The sequence below is a fragment of the Mustela putorius genome, unplaced genomic scaffold (assembly GCF_011764305.1).
Source record: "Mustela putorius furo isolate JIRA1106 unplaced genomic scaffold, ASM1176430v1.1 tig00000139_pilon_pilon_pilon, whole genome shotgun sequence".
Lineage (NCBI taxonomy): Eukaryota > Metazoa > Chordata > Mammalia > Carnivora > Mustelidae > Mustela > Mustela putorius.
Window position 1 is genome coordinate 6,010,445 of NW_025421293.1, and position 19,031 is coordinate 6,029,475.

At 45.0% G+C, this 19,031-nt stretch overlaps 1 protein-coding gene across 4 annotated transcripts in view; it reads left to right on the forward strand.

Annotated features, from left to right (window-relative positions):
* BAZ1B (bromodomain adjacent to zinc finger domain 1B) overlaps nucleotides 1-19,031 on the forward strand; it is a 67,914-nt gene that overhangs the window by 41,074 nt on the left and 7,809 nt on the right. For all 4 annotated transcript variants that reach the window (XM_045074964.1, XM_045074965.1, XM_045074967.1 and 1 more), the window contains 6 exons: nucleotides 2,619-2,724; nucleotides 3,647-3,745; nucleotides 7,806-7,983; nucleotides 10,525-10,707; nucleotides 16,857-17,004; nucleotides 18,215-18,362. In XM_045074964.1, the coding sequence (XP_044930899.1) occupies nucleotides 2,619-2,724; nucleotides 3,647-3,745; nucleotides 7,806-7,983; nucleotides 10,525-10,707; nucleotides 16,857-17,004; nucleotides 18,215-18,362 (862 nt within the window). The remainder of the gene's footprint in view (nucleotides 1-2,618; nucleotides 2,725-3,646; nucleotides 3,746-7,805; nucleotides 7,984-10,524; nucleotides 10,708-16,856; nucleotides 17,005-18,214; nucleotides 18,363-19,031) is intronic.

Consider the following 19,031-nt stretch of genomic DNA (forward strand, 5'->3'; position numbering starts at 1 on the left):
AATCTTGAGCCAAAGGCAGGCATTTAATGACTGAGCCACCCACACACCCCTGGGTATTAGATTTTATACAAGTAGTCTTCAAACTCTCTTCTTTGGAAGTTTCTCTGTAGGTACCTTAATGGCTGGAATTGAGGTAAAGGGCTAAGAAGACAACTTCATTATTTATTTATTCAGTATGTACGGAGCATCTCATGTGTGCCAACCAGTTTTTCATGTTTTGTGGTACCAGAAAGCAAACAAGACAGATAAGGTCCTAAATGTCATTTAATTAAAATTCTAGTGAGGAAGGAACACAGCAAATAACTAAAAATAAGTGACTGAGAAAGAGTCATAAAGGGTCACTGATGTTCTTTTTCTTGGCCTGAGTTCTGATTATACGGGGGTGTTTGATTTGTAAAATAAATAAGTATAATTTTATAAATGTATATGTATTTTTTGAGGTGCATATATACATTGAACATAGATTATGGGTAACATTTGTAACACGCATATGTTATTTCAAGAAAGAAGTTAAAAGGGGGGGCTGCCTGGGTGCTTCAGTCATTACGTGTCTGCCTTTGACCCAGGTCATGAACCTGGGGTCCTGGGATTGAGCCCTGCATCGGGCTCCGTGCTCAGCAGGGAGCCTGCTTCTCTCTCCCACTCCCCCTACTTGGGTTCCCTGTGTCTCTATCTCTCTGTCAAATAAAATCTGAAAAAAAAAAAAAAATTAAAAAAATTTTTTTTTGAATTAAGGAAACCCAAGTGGTCAGGTTAGATCAGTTTTCCTCATCCTCAACATTATTGACGTTTTGGGTCAGATCTTTTTTGGTTTTTTTAAGAGTTGGGGCAGGGTAGAGGGAGAGAGGGAACGTGACGCAGGGCCCGGTCCCATGATACTGGGATCATAACTTGAGCGAAATCAAGAATTGGACGCCTAAGTGACTACGCCACGCAGACACCCCCAGGTCATTCTTCATAGGTGGGGCTGGTCCCGTGCATTGTCACACATTTAGCAGCGTCCCTGGCCTCAGTGGAATAAGTGCTAATAGTGACAATTAAATGTGTCTCCAGACATTGCCCTGTGTCCACTGGGAGGCATCCTGGCTCCCTGTGGAGAACCACTGGGTTAAATGATCTGCAGGCTTCCTGCCAGCTCCGCTTTCCGTGACCTAATGAAGATTGCTTCTCAAGTATTAAATCGTCATGCTTCTTTCAGAAATCTTTTTTTTTTTTTTTTTTAAGGTTTTATTTATTTATTTGACAGAGAGAGATTACAAGTAGGCAGAGAGGCAGGCAGAGAGAGAGAGGAGGAAGCAGGCTCCCTGCCAAGCAGAGAGCCCGATGCGGGACTCGATCCCAGGACTCTGAGATCATGACCTGAGCCGAAGGCAGCGGCTTAACCCACTGAACCACCCAGGCACCCCAGAAATCTTTTTAAAGGCAGTTTTCCTTCATTTAGAGACGCTCCTATCCCAAACTTAAAACTCACAAAATTGTTAAATAAGGAAATTAATATGTAGCCCAAAGTTTCACAGTTAAGGCCTTTTTATACTATGTTAATAATAGTAAGTGTTACGTTGTAGCACTTTGGTAGAAAAATCTAGTTTGGTAGAATTTGTAAATACTTACATTAAGGGCAGTTATGTTTGAGAGCGGTAAATGTACAGTCAGGACTTTTAGACCTGGGGGAGGGTTTCCCACAGGAGGAGACACTGATTTCATGATGTTTTCCAGAAGCTTAATGGGTGTCCTTAGAAATCAGGTCTCCATAGTTGTAGCTCCCAGGAGAAGATGGGCGTTTCAGGCCGCACTCCAGGCGCATCCTAGTGGGCACTGTTGCTTCATGTTCTCATCCTGGCAGGGCTGGTATCTTCACAATCACGTGATCGGAAGACTAACAGGGTGATGTGTTTGTAGTGCAGGGGAGGTGTGGAGGGTTGAAGGGGAGAGGGAGGAAGCAGGGGACAGAACCAGTTACAGTGTTAGGTGAGGCCTCAGAGATAGGCTTAAGATCCATCCGTATTCATGTCCTACTGTGTGGGAGCTGACTTAGAAAAAAGTTGATTGTGTTTGACTTTTGAAGCCTCCAGGGGTAAGTTTATAGTAGTTTATGTGTTCATTTGTGCCAAACCTCACGTGCAAAAAGCAAATGGATTATTTGCTTTGATATAAAGTTATTCAGTCATCCCACTCCATTCTGAGTTGTAATACTCTAAACTTCAAACTGTGCAGCTGTTCAGCTGTGTAGCCAGCAGACATCTCAAAGAATGTGCTGTGTGTAAGCTGTTTAAGAGAAGTCCGCGCTTCTCGTACACTGGATGGATTTGAATAGGTGGCATCTGTGTTACTAGTTGTTGGATTGGCGCTGTGTCCTGTTTAGGTTTGAAATGCGGAATTGGGGCCGCCTGGGTGGCTCAGTCGTTAAGCGTCTGCCTTTGGCTCAGGTCATGATCCCGGGGTCCTGGGATGGAGCCCCACATCAGGCTCTGCCCCTCAGTGGGAAGCCTGCTTCTCTCTCTCCCACTCCCCCTGCTTGTTTTCCTTCTCTCTCTATCAAATAATTACAAATAAAATCTTAAAAAAAAATGCAGAATTGGGTATTTACTGTATTAACCTAATGTTTACTTTTTTTTTAGGTAAGAAAGCAAACCTAGGCAAAAATGCAAGCATGAGCACACATCCTGGACCAGCGGCAGAAGTGGCTGTAGAGACCACTGTACCCAAGCAAGGCCAGAATCTATGGTAACGTGAGCATTCATTGGGTTGCTCTTTCTTTTTCCTGTTAAGAAAATGTTTAATCTAGTGACACCAGTCTTAACATCTGTTAAGATCATTTTGTATGATTTTGATTTCTTAGATATGTAAACTTACTCCTTTATATGTAAACTTACTCCTTTAGAAGCAGGTTTGAGTTCTGTTTAGTTGGTTGTTTTTTTTTTTTTAATAAGAATATATTCTAAGCTTTGGAATTTTATTTCCCTATTAAAATGTAAGTTTGTATATGTTCTTGGAGCAGATACAGGATTTCCATCATTTATTTATTTATTTAAAAAGATTTTGTTTATTTATTTGACAGAGATCACAAGTAGGCAGAGAGGCAGGCAGAGACAAAGAGGAGGAAGCAGGTTCCCTCCTGAACAGAGAACCTGATATGGGGCTTGATCCCAGGACCCTGAGATCATGACCTAAGCCAAAGGCAGAGGCTTAACCCACTGAACCACCCAGGCACCCCATCTTTATTAATTGAAGAATATAAATTGTATACATAGCCATTCATTTGCTTTTATGTCCATATTCGTTTAAGCAGGGAAACAGGTTTTGAGAGGGTCCCTTTTATTTTGTGATTGCATTAATTGTTTTGCCTATGATTCCTTTTGGTTTAATGACCTTCTGTAATTTTTAGATGTAGGTTTACTCTTCTCTAAAGAGTAGAGTATGGACAAGTGTATGGACAAGTGTGTCAGTTGACTTTATAAAATTTGTCTCGTATTTTAGTAGGAAACATTGGCTCCAGTATCCTAGGTCTCATTGAAATGATAAATTATCTGTTCTGCTTGTGAGCAAGATTGGAATTCTGTTCTCCCAACTTCTACCAACAGTCTTAGACCCTTTCTTAGTATTTGATTATTTTTCAGAGTTACTGATTCTGTGTTGCTCCTTTTAGGTTTTTATGTGATAGTCAGAAGGAACTGGATGAGTTGCTAAATTGCCTTCACCCTCAGGGAATAAGAGAAAGTCAACTTAAAGAGAGACTCGAGAAGAGGTAAGGATTTTCATCTTGCTCTACACGGCTTCTCTTCAGCATACGTATTATAAATGTCTTAGGGGTTTTTGTGTATCCATAAAAGCAGTAAACGTAAATTTTAAAAATTACGTAACCCTTTTGTGTTCTTATTGCTTGGGAGTTTCTTGACTCATGCTTATTTGGAAAAGCATATTTTAAAATTCATTTTATTTTTTTAAATTTCTATTTATTTATTTATTTGATAAGCTTATAATGTATTATTAGCCCCAGGGGTACAGGTCTGTGAATCACCAGGTTTACACACTTCACAGCACTCACACCATAGCACATACCCTCCCCAGTGTCCATCACCCCACCACCCTCTCCCTATCCCCCTCCCCCCGGCCACCCTCAGTTTGTTTTGTGACATTAAGAGTCTCTTATGGTTTGTCTCCCTCCCGATCCCATCTTGTTTCATTTATTCTTTTCCTACCCTCAAACCCCACACCTTGCATCTCTGCTTGCTCATATCAGGGAGATCATAGGATAGTTGTCTTTCTTCGATTGACTTATTTCGTGGAAAAGTATATTTTTAAGCCCTGTAGATACAGTGCAGCAGGATTGTTCATTGATTCCCATGTGTCATGCACTGAACTAGACCCTCATTAGAGTTAGGCAGCCTTGGGCGCCTGGGTGGCTCAGTGGGTTAAGCCGCTGCCTTCGGCTCAGGTCATGATCTCAGGGTCCTGGGATCGAGTCCCGCATCAGGCTCTCTGCTCAGCAGGGAGCCTGCTTCCCTCTCTCTCTCTCTCTCTGCCTGCCTCTCCATCTACTTGTGATTTCTCTCTGTCAAATAATAAATAAAATCTTAAAAAAAAAAAAAAAAAGAGTTAGGCAGCCTTACAAAGGCAGTTCCACAGCATTTGGCATTAGGAAGTATTGTCAGTATTGGAAACAGCCAGAAAATGAAAACTCCCTAAATGTCCATCAGCTGACGGATAAACAAAATGTGGCACATCCAGAAATTGAGCCACCAAACGGAACAAAGTACCGACCCGTGCTGTAGCTGTAACAGGGCTGAAACGAAAAAATGGACTGAATCAAAGAAGCTAATCAAAGGCCCATATCGTATGATTCTGTTTATTTATTTTTATTATTTATTTGAGAGAGAGTTTGCAGAGAGAGAGCGAGCATGAGTTAGGGGGGAGGCGCAAGGACCGAGGGGGAAGCAGGCTCCCCGCGGCGCAGGGACCCCAACAGAGGCCTCCAGCCCAGGACTCTGGGATCGTGACCTGAGCCGAACGCAGACACTCAACCAACTGAGCCACCCAGGTGTCCCCAGTAGGATTCCATTTATGTAAGACTTTCAGAGTAGGCACCTCCACAGGGACAGAAAGAAAGTAGAATTGCGGTTTCCAGGGGGCCGGGGGAAGGGGAGAATTGGGATCGAGGTACAGGGTTTCTTCTGGGGTGATGAACGTTTTGGAATTAGATAGTTTTGATGGTTCCACAACATTAAAACCACTGCAAATGTATGCTTTAAAGTGGTGAGTTTAAGACTGAATTATATCTTTAGAAAGCTCCAAACAAATACTAACTACATGTAGATATGCCGGTGTCCTTCCGGTTCTAGGCATTGCTCCTGTCATAGCCAGCACAAGGTTTAGGCTGAGGGCCGTTTCAGTGTCTGACCGCGTGCTTTCACAGTTGAATTAGGGTTTGATTGAAGGAAGAAGTAATGTATCATTCAGTCTACAGTTGCAAGTTTTCTAGACGTTTGTGAATGATAGCAGATGGGTACATGATACTAGTCCACTGCTTAATGCATAAATTAATTAAAATTGTATTCAAAATCATGGTGTCTTATTGAGAAGAACAGGTAAATTAAATTAAGAAAGACAATGGAAAATGTCAGTATACCAGCGACAAAGTAGTATGGTTCTAGGATGTACCTCCTGTTTGTTAACGTATTTGATTGCCAGGGTGAAAAACAAAACTTATACTTTGTTTGGTTTTGTTGAGCATTAAAAAAACCCCAAACACATACCTTGCTTTTCTGGGTTTGAACTTTCTAAAGGCTGTCAAGCATACATAATCTTGGAGAGTTAATGTTCCTTCCTTAGCATTATTTTACCATAGAGCCATCCATGTTTCATACTGTTTTGTTTTGTGTTTAATTGAAGTATAGTTAATACTCAAAATACTGGTGATTTCAGGTTTCATCCATGATTCTTAAAACCGAGTTCTGTCATTTTCCTTTCTATATACTGTTCTCGGAATTTGTATAATCTTTGTGATTCTACTTTATTTATCTATTCTCTTGCTTGTGGTTATTTGTATTTCCTTTGGGTAGCCAAAGGGATAGGATAATGTATCACAGACCAACCATTTGAAGTTCACGTTTATAAAACAGTTATATATGCTCTTTGCAAGAAAGTAAGTGATGAAGGATATAAATTGCAGGGTGTGCTCAGTTACTCATTTCAATTAAAAAAGAAGCTTTTTTTTTTAAAGATTTTATTTATTTGGGAGAGACCACAAGCTGGGTAAGGAGAAAGAAAAAAGCAGACGTGAGCAGGGTGATGGGCAGAGAGAGGAGAAGCTGACTCTCCTCTGAGCAGGGAGCCCAATGTTGGGGGCTTAGGCCCATCACTCAAGGATCACGACCCGAGCTGAAAGCAGGCGCTTAACCAGCTGAGCCACCCAAGTGCCCCTCAGTAAAAAAGGAATTTAAAAACAAAATGATACCAAGCCAGTTGGAAACAGAGAAGTAAAGTTTTTTCTATCCATTGAACATTTATAAAAATTAATCATATACTTAGCCACAAGAGCAGTCTTAACGGATTTTAAAAATAGAGAGTTTCAGATTATGGTCTCTGATCAGATTGCAATAAAATTAGAAACAAATTCCTTAAAGATGTCCGAAGAGATCTTAACTGACAGGCAGTTAAACACATTCATAGATAACGTCAAAGAAGAAAATAAAGGGAATTCTGCAAAGCAAGGGAAATCCTTTGCAAGAAAGCCAGTGGGACACAGTGAAGCAGTATTCAGAGGAAAATAATATTAAAATGCTTATTTAGGGGTGCCTGGGTGGCTCAGTGGGTTAAAGCCTCTGCCTTCAGCTCAAGACATGGTCCCAGGGTCCTAGGATTGAGCCCTGCATCGGGCTGTCTGCTCAGCAGGGAGCCTGCTCCCCTTCCTCTCTCTCTCTCTGCCTACTCGTGATCGCTGTCTGTAAATGAAAAAAAAAAAAAAAAGAATGAAATGGGAGGGACGCCTGAGTGGCTCAGTCATTGAGTATCTGCCTTTGGCTTGGGTCATGATCCCATGGTCCTGGGATTGAGCCCCTCATCAGGCTCCCCACTCTGTGTGGAGCCTCCTTCTCCCTCTCCCACTCCCCCAGCTTGTGTTTCCTCTCTTGCGGTCTCTCTCTTCGTCAGATAAATAAATAGATCCTTTAAAAAAAAAAAAAAAAAGAATGAAATGGGAACTTAGTATACTTCCGCTGAGATGACCTTGAGCTCAAGTTTGTATTTTGTTGTAAGAAACCAGCAGTGAAGCTTATGGTCTCGCCAGAGTGTGTGGCTGGGACCTCAGCGGGTCAGTCTTTAATGTGAGAGTGAACTTGGAGGTACTTGTGTAGAATTTCAGCCGTTTGACATTTTTACTATGTTATGAGGCATTGTGGCAGGTGATTTAAAGTTGCCTCATGTCGGTAGCATTTCCTGTAGCTGACATGGGCAGATGGGTATTCTCTCTGGAGGAGCCCAGCTTCAAACCAGGCCTCCGAAGAATTTCCACAGATACCATCCTGAGAAATGCATGGTGAAAAGGTTAAAAAAAAATACACAGACCAGGAACCATGAACAAGAGCTGGGTGTTAAGCAGGACACTTCAGGTACTGGGATTATCAAATACCAAAAATAAGAAGCGTGTTTTTCAAATGAATCAAGAATAAGACAAATTTGAAAATTTGTGCAAGAAACACAAAACTAGAGATCACCAAGGAGGAATGAAGATCTGAGTAAGTCTTGTAGAAATGAGACCTGTCGCTCAGAGTTCTTTATTTTCCCTTCCCGCTCCCCGACTTTTCTAGGTACCAGGACATCATTCATTCTATTCATCTGGCCCGGAAGCCGAATTTGGGTCTAAAATCCTGTGATGGCAACCAGGAGCTTTTAAACTTTCTTCGTAGTGATCTCATTGAAGTTGCAACTAGGTTACAAAAGGGGGGACTTGGTTATGTGGAAGAAACATCGGAATTTGAAGCCCGGGTAAGAACATAAGCAAACCCCCTTAGGAGATCTGTTACTCATGGAAACTCCATTTGGAATTATTCCCTGATACTGTTCTTGGCTTCCCGTATGACCCTGGAAATCATGTGTGGGTTTATTTGAAAGACCTGTGGAACCAAAAATTCTCCATGTACATTTGATACTTGTCCTTTGATATCCAGAAAAATCTAAGTGGCTTGGATCCTTTACTCAGAAAGAGCTTTTCTGGTTTTGTTTTTTTAAGATTTTATTACCTTTTTTAAAAACTATTTATTTGAGAGCAAGTGAGCACAAGCAGGGGAGTAGGGGAAAGGGAGAGGGAGAAGCAGACTCCCCACTTGAGCAGGGAACCCAACGCAGGGCTGATCCTAGGACCCTGAGATTATGACCTGAGCCGAAGTCAGACCCTTCATCAACTGAGCCACCCAGGCACCTCTAAGATTTATTTTATATTTTATTTTTTTAAAAGATTTTATTTATTTGAGAGATCACAAGTTGGCAGAGAGACAGGCAGAGAGAAAGGGGGAAACAGGCTCCCCACTGAGCAGAGAGCCTGATGCGGGGCTCGATCCCAAGACTCTGGGATCTGACCTGAGTCGAAGGCAGAGGGTTTAACCCACTGAGCCACCCAGGCGCTCCTAATTTTAAATAGTAAAGTCTATGTAACTCGGAGGACACTAATAATTGTGGGTCTTTTCAAATCACTCATATGCATTACACCATGTGTATTAGTCCTGTGTTTTGAGCAGTTGCATCTTTTTTCTCAATTTATAGAAGTACATTCCATTTCTTTCAGTCTTTATATCACTTTGGGGTACGTAAAATAGCCCATGGAGTTGATAGGATAAATCTTCTACTGTTAAGACTTCTGTATTTTTATTTCTTTGCTATTAGAATTAGCATATTATATGTGCATCTTATGTATGTAGCTTTTTCTTTCTCCTTTATTTTTATTTATCTATTTTTTATGAGACTGAGGACCTTCAGATTTATTTATCTATTTTTTAAAGTAACCTCAGTGCCCATTGTGGGGCTCAGTCTCACAATCCTGAGATTTAGAGTCACGGGCTCTACAAAGTGAGCCAGCCAGGCACCAGCACTTTTTTTTTTTTTTTTTTTTAACTAGTCTGGTTATGAATTCATGGTACATTTTGTAAGAAAAAGGATTTAAATATCTGTATTGGTCTGATGATTTTTTATTTTATTTTTTAAAGGTTGTATTTATTTGTCAGAGAGAGAGAGCACTAGCAGGGGTAGCAGCAGGCAGAGCAGACAGGGAAAAGGAGGCTCTCTACTGAGCAGAGAGCCCCATGCGGGACTCGAGCCCAGCATCCTGGGATCATGACCTGAGCTGAAGGCACCTGCTTAACCGACTGAGCCACCCAGGTGTCCCTGTTCTAACGATCTTTTAAAGAATTATTCAACACTAAGTATTTTTGCCAGTTTTAAATATAATACTTACCTTTTTTTTGTTGTTTATTCATTTATTTATTTAAAGATTTTGAGAGAGCGCATGAGAAGGGGGAGTGTCAGAGCGAGAAGCAGACTCTCCTCTGAGTAGGGAGCCCGATGGGGGACTCGATCCTGGGACTCCAGGATCATGATCTGAGCCAAAGGTAGTCACTTAACCAACTGAGCCACCCAGGTCCCCTAGTTTTTTGTTTATTTAGCAGATATTTACCATTTGCCTACTTAGTGTTGAACCCAGGCTCACACCATGCTAACATTGGGTTATCATCATTCTTTGTTTCTCTTTGTAGTTAGAAAATGGTATTTTTTTAATTGACATGTTTTGCATGACTGAGAAGGTAACGTTCTTTCAAGAGTATGACTTGGATCAAACTGATTTAGCTTCTGTCCTTATGCATAAAATAGATGTGAGGCTTAGATGACACCGAGTATGGGAAGTGGATTACCTGGCTTACAGTGTGTGAGCTATATAGTGGGTCAGTAAATGTTTATTTTCCTTCTCAGTTTTTCTTTCCCCTGAGTCTGTCGTTCACACGTAGTAAGCACTCGTTTGCTGAATGAATGGATGAGCTCCCTAACTTCCTAAGTTAAGTAGAGGGAGTTTAAGCATCCTGTGGGTCTCGTTGGGGAAATGGAAGTAGTCAGCTTCTTTTAAACCTATAAACCACCCACTGAACTGAGGACCAAGGTAAATTAATGTGGTGTGACCCATTTGGGGCCCAGATTGATTTGAATTTAGTCAAAGATGGTCTCCTTTTTTTTTCCCCCTCGCAGACAGCATTCGATATTTTGAGTAAATACAGAATTTTACTACCACATGTGGGGAGGGGTTAGCTTCAGTGAAAGACCTGTACCTCCTAGGAAAACCCCCAGTGGAGTTGCTTTTGGATAAACTTTCCCAGTGATGCTGAAACTGGTGGGGAGTTGCCCCCGGACAGGCTTACGATGAACTTCCCCCCCACGCACGTCAAGTCCAGAGTAGTGCAGAGATGACCCGAGTCCCGGTGTGTGTGGGGGGGGTCTCCTGTCACCTCGGCCTTTCGTTCATTCTGTTTCTGGCATTTCCCATAGGTGATCTCGTTAGAGAAACTGAAGGATTTTGGTGAGTGTGTGATTGCCCTACAAGCCAGCGTCATAAAGAAGTTTCTCCAAGGCTTCATGGCTCCCAAGCAGAAGAGGAGAAAGCTCCAAAGTGAAGATTCAGCAAAGATGGAGGAGGTGGACGAAGAGAAGAAGCTGGCGGAGGAGGCGGAGGTACGCTGTTCGCAGAGATGGGTCTTGTGCCGGGGAGCACAGCTCTGATTCGGAAGGGGCTCTCCCGGCGCTCGTACCTCCTTAAAGCCCCGTGTCCTGAGCTGGTGGTCATTTTCCTCACTTCTGCTCAGTGCTGTGGTTTTCACACTGGTCTGTGGAGCACCGCTGGACAGGGTCTCCGAGGGCCCCGTCCCCTTCTACCGGGGCGGATGGCTTTTTAAAAGGCGGTAGCAGTTTTTAAATTGTTAAAAATGGTGGTAAAAATCACATAAGGAACAGTGTGGCATCTTAACTGTTGTTGTGTCGTGTGCTGTTACGTACATTCACAGTGTCGTGCGCCTGTCCCCGCCATCCATCTCCAGAACGTTCTCATCTTCCCAGACTGAAACTGTGCCCACCAAAGAAGACACTACCCGTTTTGCTGTCCCCTCAACCCCGGCAACCCCGTTTTCTTTCTGGGTCTTTGGATTCAACTAACTCTGAACAGTGTCACACATCAGTGGAATCACTGTATATGTCTTTTCGTGACTGGTTGGTTTAACTTAGCCCAATGTTTGCAGAGCTCATCTCTGTTGCATTATGTGCTAGAATTTCCCTTTAGGACCGAGTAATGTTCCACTCCGTGTATATGCCTCGTTGTGTGTTCATCCCGCGGTGCACACTTGGATCCCTTCCACCTCCTGGCTGTGGTGGATATGGTGCCGGGGGCCTTGAGAGCTAGTTTGGAACCTCTAGCAGGGGATGCCGCTGTGTGCCCTTGGTTGAAGGACGAAGGATGATCCTGTTGTGTCGGAGAAGGTTGTCCTCTGGGGCAGGTGCACAGCCTCAGGAGGGCCGCGCGCTGAGGGAGGGAGGAGACTGCCTGCCAGCCCGCCGCGCCAGCCCGCCGTCCTGGGGAACGGTGGGGTGACCGGTGTTGCAGCAGATGGCCCTCGCGTCCAGTAATGCTGCTGGGAGCACGGGCGTACAGCTCTCTGTTCCGGTTCTTCCTTTCAGCTCTTCTGGCTCTATACCCAGAGGTAGAGCTGCTGCATCGTGTAGTAATTCTCTTTTAGCTTCTTTGAGAACCGCCTGTTTCCGCACGGCCGCACCATTTTCAATGCCCGATGGTGGTGCACGGGGTTCTCGCTTCTCTACATTCTTGGCAGCGCCTGTCACGTTCTCTTTCTGTCTTTCTGTGATTGGAGGCTTGCTGATGGATGCGAGGTGGTAGTTGACGGTTTTGATCTGCATTTCCCTAGTAATTAGTGAGGGGCAGTGTGCATGTCGGCCGTTGTCTTTTCTGGGGAAATGTGTCTCTGAGTCGTCAGCCGTCTTTTAACTGGATTGTGTCTTTCTGTCATTGAGTTATGTAGGTTCTTCATATGTTCTGGGCATTAATCCTTTATCAGTTGTATAATTTTGCAACTATATTCTCCATCCTGTGAGCTGCCTTTTCATCCTGTGGATGCCATCCTCTGATGCACAAAAGTTTTCCAGTTTGGTGAATTCCACCTTACCCGTTTTCTTCTGCTGCTTCTGCTTGCACCGTTGCGTCCAGGGGACACTTGCCAATTCAGCGTCACACATCCAGTGTCTTTCCCCTCTTTTTTTCTACCTGTCTTAGAGTTTTTAGCTTTTACGTTTAAATCTTTGATCCATTTTGATTTAATATTTGTAGATGAAGTGTCTAAATTCGGTTTTTTGCATGTGGATATCCAGTTTTCTGGTTTTTAAGTTTTAAAAGTAACATGCTCGTTCTAAGTAAATCCAGTGTGAGAGGTAGGTAAGATGTGACACAATTCGCATCCTAGCTTTGCTCCCCAGGAATCTCACTCTTCATAGTTCATTGTGTTTTCTATATGTACACGGAGATTGTTTTGTTTTGTTTTAAGATTTTATTTATTTATTTGATAGACAGAGACCACAAGTAGGCAGAGAGGCAGGCAGAGGGTGGGGGGGAAGCAGGCTCCCCCCTGAGCAGAGAGCCCGATGAGGGGCTCAATCTGAGGACCCTGGGATCATGACCTGAGCCGAAGGCAGAGGCTTTAACCCACTGAGCCACCCAGGCGCGCATGAAGATAGTTCTACTGGAATTTTACAGAACAGAATCATCTGCGTCGCATTCTGCAGTCTCTTACCCATCAACATATTCTGTGTCTCCCCCACTCAGTCCATGTAGATCTATGTTGTTTTCTCAGCTCCTTGATTCCTTACTGATGAACATTATGTCTTCTCTGGTTTGTCTTTATTAGAATAAATAGCTCCATTTTTTCCTGTTTTGTCTGTTAGCTTTTTGCATCAGATTACTTTCAAAGAAAAGCTTATGAAACCACTGCGTTAAGGGAGAGGTCCCAGCCATTATTCCATAGAATCCTTTCCTTTGTGTGTGAATTCTCTCTCCCCCTTCCTATTTCCATCTTGTCGCACCCAGCGGGTAGAGGCTTGTCTTGGGCAGTCCTGAAGTGAGTCCAGAGGTTGTAGTGACGGGGAGAAGCCAGGAGTCCTTGCCCTCCAAGAGTCCTGTCGGAGGGGGAGGGATGATTGTGGTGGAGTGACAGGTCCTGGCGAGAAAGCGCAGGACTCCGCCTACCTGTGAGGGACCCTGGGGCAAGGGAGGGAGAACTCCCCAGAGGGGCAGATTTGTCAGCCGAGGTTTGGAGAATAAGCAGGAGTTAATCCAGTCATGGAAGGGGCCACAGGCCTGGTTGGATTGAACTGAAATTGGCTTTCTCCTCGCCGATGGCTGCTCCTTGTCTTTGAATATGGTGTGGGTTTTGTTTGTTTTGGTGGGATTTTTGTTTTAATGTGCTAGCCTGTTTGGAATTTTTTTCCAATCATGGGAAACCAGGATGGTCTTTCAAATCTTGAGTGCCCAATGTTTTACCCTCAGAATGAGAGGTTGTTTGGAATCTAGGCTGGTCTGGGTGGGTAACTTGGTGGTTTAACCGAACGCTAGTGATTATCTGTCTGTAACGTCAGGAGCATTGCTGTCGTGGGGATGTGAAAGAGACCTGGTCCCAGATTGCTGCGAGACCTTGGGCGGAATTAATAAATGAAAGTTATACACATGTGCACAAATATTCTTAGCAGTGTGATTTATGATAGCCAGAAAATGGAAACAACCAAGATTCTATCACCCAATGAATGGATAAACAGAAATGTGTCTGATCCATATGGTGGAAGAATGTCCAGCACTGAAAATGGAGTAAAGTACTCGTAAATAAAGTACTGGTACACACTGCTCGTGTGCCCTAGAAAGATTATGCTTCAAGAAGGCAGTCGCAAAAAGCCACACGTTATATGAAAGGTCCAGAAGTAGAAAATATCCAGACCAAAAGTAGATGAGCGGTTGTTTAAGGCTGGGGAAGTGGTAGGCTGGGGCGGAGAATGGGGAGTGACTGCTAGTGGGGGCGCAGGTTTTCTTTTTGGGGTGATGAAAGTGTTTGAATTAAGGTGATGTTGATAGTTGTATAGCTCTGCAGATACATGTAAAACCATGGTTTTTCTTTACAAGGTGAACTTGTTAACATAGAAACTATGCAGGGCGCCTGGGTGGCTCAGTGGGTTAAGCCGCTGCCTTCGGCTCAGGTCATGATCCCAGAGTCCTGGGATCGAGTCCCACATCGGGCTCTCTGCTCAGCAGGGAGCCTGCTTCCCTCTCTCTCTCTCTCTCTGCCTGCCTCTCTGTCTACTTGTGATCTCTGTCTGTCAAATAAACAAATAAAATCTTTTAAAAAAAAAAAAAAGAAAGAAACTATATATGTATTAAAATGAGATTAAATAACTTCCTTCTAAGACCTTTCAGGGTTTTTAAAAAGATTTATTTGAGAGAGAGTGTGAGTGTAGGAGCGCCGAGGGGGAGAGTCTCCGGCAGACCCTGCGTTGAGCCTGACCTGGGCTCAGTCCCACGGCCTACGTGGTGGCCTGGGCTGAAGTGGGGAGTTGAGCGCTCTGCCTTCTGAGCCGCCGGGTGCTGGTGGTGGTTTGCTTGGGTTTTCATGAGGCTGGTTGCCCCACTGAGGGCGCAGATATTAACGTTCGTAGGAAGTAAGTAAAAGGCAATACTCTCTGCTGTAGGACTTTCTCCTATGTGTGTGCATCTGAGAGTCCACTAGAGGACAGCAAAGCCCATTTTAGCCGTGTGTGTTCTGCCTGTTCCAAGTAGGCACTCTGTGTAGGGACTGGACTTAAAATTCCTAAATCCACGTTCCATCGGCGGGATATGGGTTGTTCGCACAGTAAGAGGACCTGGGTGGTGGCATATGTCGGCTCTCCAGTGCCCTGAGGCCAGCTGCGGTGTGGACCTCACAGTTGGGGGCAGAAGGCAGTTGCGCTGTGTTTTGAGGGCAGGTGTTGAACTAGCTGCACTGGGGGTTGAGGAATGGGCCAGATTGTACTAGAGTTGTAGCAGCCTCTCATTTTTGTTGTGTTTATGTTACGTATTCTCGTTGTTTAGGAATTTATGCACACAGAGCTCTCTGTGGTTCTCTGTTTCCAGAAGAAAGAGGAGGGGCAGCCTTTGTTCCCGTCTGTCAACCCTCCCACCACGGCTTCAGAAGTAGCTCAGTGTCCCTTGGCAGCTCAGTTTTACAGCCGATGGCCTTCAGCATAACTAGCCCTTCCTGTAGGAGGAAGACTGACTTCAAATAGACGCCTTTGCCTGGCGTGGGGCAGGGCAGTGCAGCATGGGGTGGTCAGCTAGCTAGAGCTAGTCCAGTTGCCCGAGCAGTGCACTGCGCCCTGGACTTCACTGCACGCACAACCGGGTTAAGGCATATGGCCCCCACAGAGTGGATGATGGTGGAATGACCTCATCTCTCAGCCTCTGCTGTAGGGAGGGCCTGGGCCTTACCTTTGCCCATCTCTGTGGTGGTTTCTTTTACTTTCTTTCTTTCTTTTGTTTAAGGATTTTATTTGTCAGAGGGAGAGAGGGACAGAGTAGAAGCAAGGGCAGCGGCAGGCACAGAGAGAAGCAGGCTCTCTGCTGAGCAGGGAGCCAGATGTGGGGCTCCATCCCAGGACCCTGGGATCGTGACCCAAGCTGAAGGCAGATGCTGAACTGGCTCCCAGGCACCCGCTCTGTGGTGGTTTCCGCCTGTGGAGGCATTTGTCTGTGCAGATGCTTACCTGATCATTTAGGCAAGAAATATTTTGAACACCTAAAAAAAACACCTTTTGACTAAAGAAACGGTAATAGAAGTAAGTGAATTATCCTAAAATGACATTTCTGTTTTTCCTTAGAATGTCTATTTTATATATAAGTGAGGGTTGTGTTTTATCATTGAAATTCCTGATATTTTTCTGCGTCCCAGCTGTGTTTTCCCTGGGTCATTCTGAATTAATTTGCATTTTCTCACGATGGGAGGAGGCAGTGTCTGTTATGCTGAGAGTAACTGCCCAGAAAGAAGTCAGCCTAAGCCCTGGCCCTCTGAAAGTTTCACTTAGTTAGAAGTTGGTGATAAAGTCAAGAGGAATGCTGTGTATCAGTACTTAATATTTTTTTTTAAAGATTTTATTTATTTATTTATTTGAGAGAGAGAGAGAGAGTGAGAAAGAGCATGAGCGAGGAGAAGGTCAGAGGGAGAAGCAGACTCCCCGTGGAGCTGGGAGCCCGATGTGGGATTCGATCCTGGGACTCCGGGATCATGACCTGAGCCGAAGGCAGTCGTCCAACCAACTGAGCCACCCAGGCATCCCAGTACTTAATATTTTTAAGTGTTGTCGAATGCTTTATAGATGGTATTTACTGTAATGTCCAGGCCCTGTGATCTGGGATTGTGGCACGTACTGCAGAGACCCGTCATCTTTTTAGCCAGAGTTGTGTTAGTTCAGGACAGGGTTCCTTCCCTAAGTGTTCCCGCTTTTAAATGGTACTGAATCTTTAAGGGGATTTCATTGGGACAGACGGGTCTCTCATCACCCCTCACCCCTTCATTCTTTGTGTAACCTTTGGCAAGTTTTCTCACTCCTACGAGCCTTGATTTTTGCTGTAAAATAAATGCGTGAGGGACGGAGAGGCTCTCGGAGGGGAACGCACTCCGCATTCTCTCGCCTCTTCCCCTGCTCTAGCGCTCAGTGCTTGCTGTGCCAATACAGTGTGAAAAAATCTGTGTGTCATGTCCTTGAGGTCATTGTAGTAACGCTGACCCGGTTTGGGCTTTGTTCAGGTCGCATCTGCTCTGGAAAAGTGGAAGACGGCGATCCGTGAGGCTCAGACTTTCTCCCGGATGCACGTGCTGCTTGGGATGCTGGACGCCTGCATTAAGTGGGACATGTCCGCAGAGAATGCTCGATGCAAAGTTTGTCGAAAGAAAGGTATGTTGAGATCAGTGTGGCTTACCTGAGTGCAGTAGGCACTAGAATTTCCATTCCAAAGGTATTTCTCCCCGAAGAATTAAGGGCACCTAACTTAGAAGTACAGTGGGACAGATTGACCCTCTTCCAGAGGTCTGTAAAATGCTCTTTTACATGAAGTAAATCAAAGCAAGCGCTTTGTTCCTTAAGTTTGAGGGTAAGAGCAGTTTATCTCTCCAATCTTTAAATTTTCTGCAGGGGACAAATCAACCTAAAATTTTAAATCTCTTTTCTCCTCTCCTGGAGTTTGTAGTCATTCGTGAAGTAAGCCGTGTGCCAGCAGAGGGCAGTATTTCCACACTCCCGCGGGGCCCACACTCCCAGAGCAGGGCATTTGGGACTCAGCTTTTAGAACCCGTGTGAAAGGAACTTCATGACTAATAGCCCTCGAGCTATTGACTCCTCGGTGGCTAACGTTATTTTGTGAGGTAGGTTAGGGCTTAATTCGCAAGGATAGAAAAACCTGTGAAGAACCTGTTCATTGCTCTGAACGCTGTTCTAGAGCGAAGGCTGGGGAGGGGGGTGACCGTGTCATGTCCGTTCCATGCCTTTTGGGCACCAGGTGCTCTAAGAGAAACCATGTCAGATGGGAGGTGGGAAGCACCGGGGCCGGAGGAAGAGGACAGGCAGTAAATGTAATCCTTCACGGGGCTCATTTCTTAGCGGGAGGTGAGCAGGGACCGTTCTTGCCGTGACTTGGCTTTTGCTGCTGCTTCATAAATGTTTTAACTGTCCTCTCCAAAGCCGAGCTGGATTTGGGGATATAAGTCAGAAGGCCTGAGTTTAAATTACCAGTAGCCTAGTTTATGCTACATTTCTTTCTTTCTTTCTTTCTTTTAAATTTTATTTGTGTATGTGAGAGAGAGCACGAGCAGGGGTAGGGAGAACAGACTCCTTGCTGGTGAGCGGGGAGCCTGACACGGGGCTCGATCCCAGCACCCTGAGATCATCACCCGAGCCAAAGGTAGACGCTCAACCAGCTGAGCCACCGGCATCCCTGTGCTACACTTCTTTTCAGAAGTGACTGCATTAGGAAAAAAAATGTGATAATACTCTGCTGGACTGTTTGCTCCCCCATGGTGCTAATGGAGGGCGAGTGGCTCTTCGTTCCAGCTGGCTGACCGCCGCCGTGCTCCCAGCAGTGCCGTCACACAGGTTTCTCCCCTTGCAGGTGAGGACGACAAGCTGATCTTGTGCGATGAATGTAATAAAGCCTTCCACCTGTTCTGTCTGAGGCCCGCCCTCTACGAGGTCCCAGACGGCGAGTGGCAGTGCCCTGCTTGCCAGCCTGCGACTGCCAGGCGCAACTCCCGCGGCAGGTGAGAATTTCTTCTCTCGGAAACCAGTCAGTGAAATGGCTGTTCACAGTTAAGTTGTAGTTACTCAAACAGAATGATTCTAAGGAGTTTAAGTTCATCTTTTGCACACGGAGCCTGATCATTGGAATTCCTACGGTAGGAGCTCACAGGGCTCTGATTTCATTTCAGCTCGATGTTGACATTCCTGGTTTTCGCTACCAGACGTGAGCTGTATCTCGGCTTCATACCTTCTCAGATAACATCTCTCTCTCCCGTTGCCTTACGCTTCTACTTTGCCCCCTTCGCCATGACTTCTGCAGTCACCCCCTGCTCAGAGTCCTGGAACTCATGACCTTCCTTACCTATGCCTGTTGTTTCCCCTTCTTTATCATGGTTAGAACTCTGGGGTCGGCTTGCACATCTTCCTCTCCCTCGGCCTCCGTGCTCTGTTGACGCCGGTTCCGTGTCCAGACGTCTCAGGAGTCCATCTCCTGCTGCCCACTCTCCGTGGTCCCTGCTGTCGGTCGCCCGCCTCCATCTCTCCTCCGGGCTCCTTCGGAGGGTCTCAGCTCCTTACCTCAGTGCTTGCCCCTTCCTGTTCGTCCAGCTGTGGTAGGGGCACCAGAACAGTTTAGGCATAAAGATAAGCTCATGTCACTATCCTGAAATTTAAGTCTTTCCATCGCCTCT